This window comes from Cyphomyrmex costatus, unplaced genomic scaffold (genome assembly GCF_001594065.2).
Source record: "Cyphomyrmex costatus isolate MS0001 unplaced genomic scaffold, Ccosl1.0 scaffold268, whole genome shotgun sequence".
Classification (NCBI taxonomy): Eukaryota; Metazoa; Arthropoda; class Insecta; order Hymenoptera; family Formicidae; genus Cyphomyrmex; species Cyphomyrmex costatus.
This window is the reverse complement of record NW_017276778.1, coordinates 100,386-103,479: the sequence shown is the minus strand read 5'-3', so window position 1 is coordinate 103,479 and position 3,094 is coordinate 100,386. Positions and strand designations below refer to the sequence as shown.

The 3,094-nt window shown below is 38.5% G+C and overlaps 1 protein-coding gene across 1 annotated transcript; it reads right to left on the bottom strand.

The window, feature by feature from the left end:
- Positions 1-2,020: 2,020 nt before the first annotated feature.
- On the bottom strand, positions 2,021-3,028 carry LOC108774633 (uncharacterized). The gene has a single exon (XM_018540783.1). It carries the CDS (start codon positions 3,026-3,028, stop codon positions 2,021-2,023), a length of 1,008 nt encoding a protein of 335 aa, XP_018396285.1.
- Positions 3,029-3,094: the final 66 nt, after the last annotated feature.

The window sequence follows — 3,094 nt, the reverse complement described above, 5'->3', positions numbered from 1 at the left end:
ATCGTTATCATTCAATCTTCGTTTCCTACAATTTCGGTTGATGCTATTGATATCATTCTCACATCTTTTTGCAGATGCCAGCAAAATATCAACTAATTTATTCATTTTTTCAAATATATTAACTGTAGCACGTATGAAATAAAAGATTATAAATATAAATATAAATATAAATATAAATATAAACTCAATAATTTGAATCAATCGAAAATATATCAACTCAATAATTCGAATCAATCGAAAATATAACTAACGGATTAAATAGAATCGAATAGCTCGAATATTAAGCAATTAATGAATTAATACTTTAATACTTACATTTTTTCGAGCAGCGGATTATCCTCACAAATGTCAACGCTTACGGTAAGCGTATTAGGTGTTCGCTGCCCAGCACATGTCACTGCTCTTAGTAGATTGCGTCCACTGAACGCCAATCTATCAGTTTTAATTTTTAGCAGACTAGCCTGCATATTTATATTATTAATATTATTAATCACATTGTCCATGATCTCCATTTTTCGTTTTCGTTAGTCTTACTAATCGATTGTCCAGACAACTGTTTGATAGACTGATGGACCTCGAGATTGTGCGAGCATTTATACTGAAGTTGTACGTGACAAAATGATATTTGAAAAGATCTCTAGCAGAGACATTTCAAAATTTAGTATCTCCATGCAAAAAAATGTATACCTCAGCTGAAAAGTATACGCCGCTCCAGCATCTTAAAGTATATATTACCAACGCTTTATATCATCAAAAGTACATTGCCACGTGCAAAAGTATATATCTCGGCTAAATTATATGATAATATTTCACGGTCGACTTCAGCATTTTTATCCAATGCAGAGCTTCATTAACCCGTAGTGGTCACACCTCTTAAAAATAACGTATTGGTCACACTGGGTCCAGTTGATCCGACGCAAAAAAAACAGTCGCCATTTGTGTTCTACTTGATCTATTGACTACATCAACTCAAAAATTGCCTCAGGTCAGACAGACCCAGTGTGACCACTACGGGTTAAACAGCTATTGAACAGCTATCGAACAGCTATCGAACAGCTATTGAACTGTTATCGAACGGCTATTGAACAGCTATTGAACAGCTATTGAACAGCTATTGAACTGTTATCGAACGGCTATTGAACAGCTATCGAACGGCTATCAAACAGCTATCGAACAGCTATCAAACAGCTATCGGTACACTCTAAACAGCTATTTAACAGCTATCGAACGGCTATCAAACTGCTATAAACAGCTATTGAACAGCTATCAGATAGCTATTGAACTGCTATAAACAGCTATCAGACAGATATCGGTCAACATTAAACTATCGGTCTACTTTCGATATATTGATCTACTTATATTTATCTAATTATATCTATTATATGGGTGATACGGGTAACGGAAATAAAACGTATTTATTTAAAAAATCTTACATTTATTTTAAAAATCTTACAATTATTCCTGGTGTTGCGACCACCAGTTGAATATTTTAAATACATTTTGCAAAGCACAATTCTTAGCGTGTCTTCCACACCGTATTGTATTACAAGCATCTATATTACGTAGGGATTCTACATCTTCGTAATGCGCATCTAGAGTTTCAACGATCGCGTTATCGCAATCGGGAATGTCAGCTAGCCATTGTCGTTTTTCAAGTCCTTTTACATATACGAGAGCTTCATCGTCTTCTGTTACAGCCTCTGTGATTAGACGTTTCGCCATGCTGTACGGGACCATCGCGTCTTCCCATCGCAAACCATGGTGATAAGCACTCAACCAGGAAGCACAAGATTTGTCGGATCTTGTCAGTAAATTCCATGGCATACGACATGAAAAAATGTAATGTGTGATAACAGTTCCTCTTCTCAGCACCGCTACTTCATTGACGATAATTTCTCGTCTACGACGAATCCTTGTAGATCCACAAACGTTGGTATGATCATGACGAGCATTTATTCGAAACTGCACTCATATCAGTGTTAATCTCTCTTAAATTGAAGATAATTGCTAACGGTGCGATTTACAAAATCTTGCGCACTACGTTGGACAGCGGGCAGTATTCGATAACACGATTGTGTATGATGAGGCAATAGGCGGTGGTAATGGCGAGTACATTCTCCTTGCAGTCAAATTCTATTCGTACATCCACGGTAGCGCTCTTGACGGATTCGTTTTGTCGCGAGCAGTCAGTGACAGCAAACGGTCCTTTCTCGATAAACGAGAGTACATTGAGCAGCGTTTCGAAGCAGTCGATTCCATAATATGCCTTACGAAAACGCGTGTACATATCAAACAGGAGAGCGTATCTCTTTTGGTCGAAATCGAGATTCAAATCACCGTACGGATAAAACTCTGAATTGAGATAAAGCTTCACATTACTCAATTTACAATCATCAAACACGCTCGCATCTTGAGACATGATATTCTTTCGACCGGTCTGAAGAGCAAAGATAACGTAACGCGGCTTCTCGAGTTGAGTCGCCGTTTTGACAGCCCATGTATGCTTCGTCGTACTCTGTAACAGAGGATACTCGTACAGATCCCATGAGCGAAAACTCATACTGAGATAACGACCGCTTTCCAATGCTCGCAGCATTGATAGTTTAGTGATCTCGTTTAGCATAACATGAGGCATCCGCCATTGCACTTTGATCAGTTCAACCTCCGGCTCCGTCGCTGAATTTCCCAGTATACAATTGTTATCGTTGCGCGCTCGTATCAAAATCAATTCATGGCGAGCGTTAACAATCACGCGTTTGTAATCCTCGCAAAAGCCCAACAGCATGTTGAGCGGTACGCAAAAGTTAAAGTAACCTTCCGTTATGTCGGATCTAGAATTCCACCCAGTGTTTAGCGCAATCAAAGACTTGTCATACGTCAACGATACATAGTTCTTGAGGGTACTGGTAATTCCAACATTTCTGTTGCAATCAATCTCCACACTGTTGAGTTCATACCGAATTTCATCAAACATGAACGCTATACAATTATTTCCAAGCGTTGTTGGCTCATCATCCTTCTTCTTCATGGTCAATCTTCCTTCAATGTAGAGAAAACTTTCGCATGGCAACGTGTATAAATCCTGCTGCTGTAT

Bases quoted from the DNA above. Each gene is read 5' to 3' on its own strand.
- LOC108774633 (XM_018540783.1), bottom strand. From the start codon at position 3,028: ATGAAGAAGAAGGATGATGAGCCAACAACGCTTGGAAATAATTGTATA.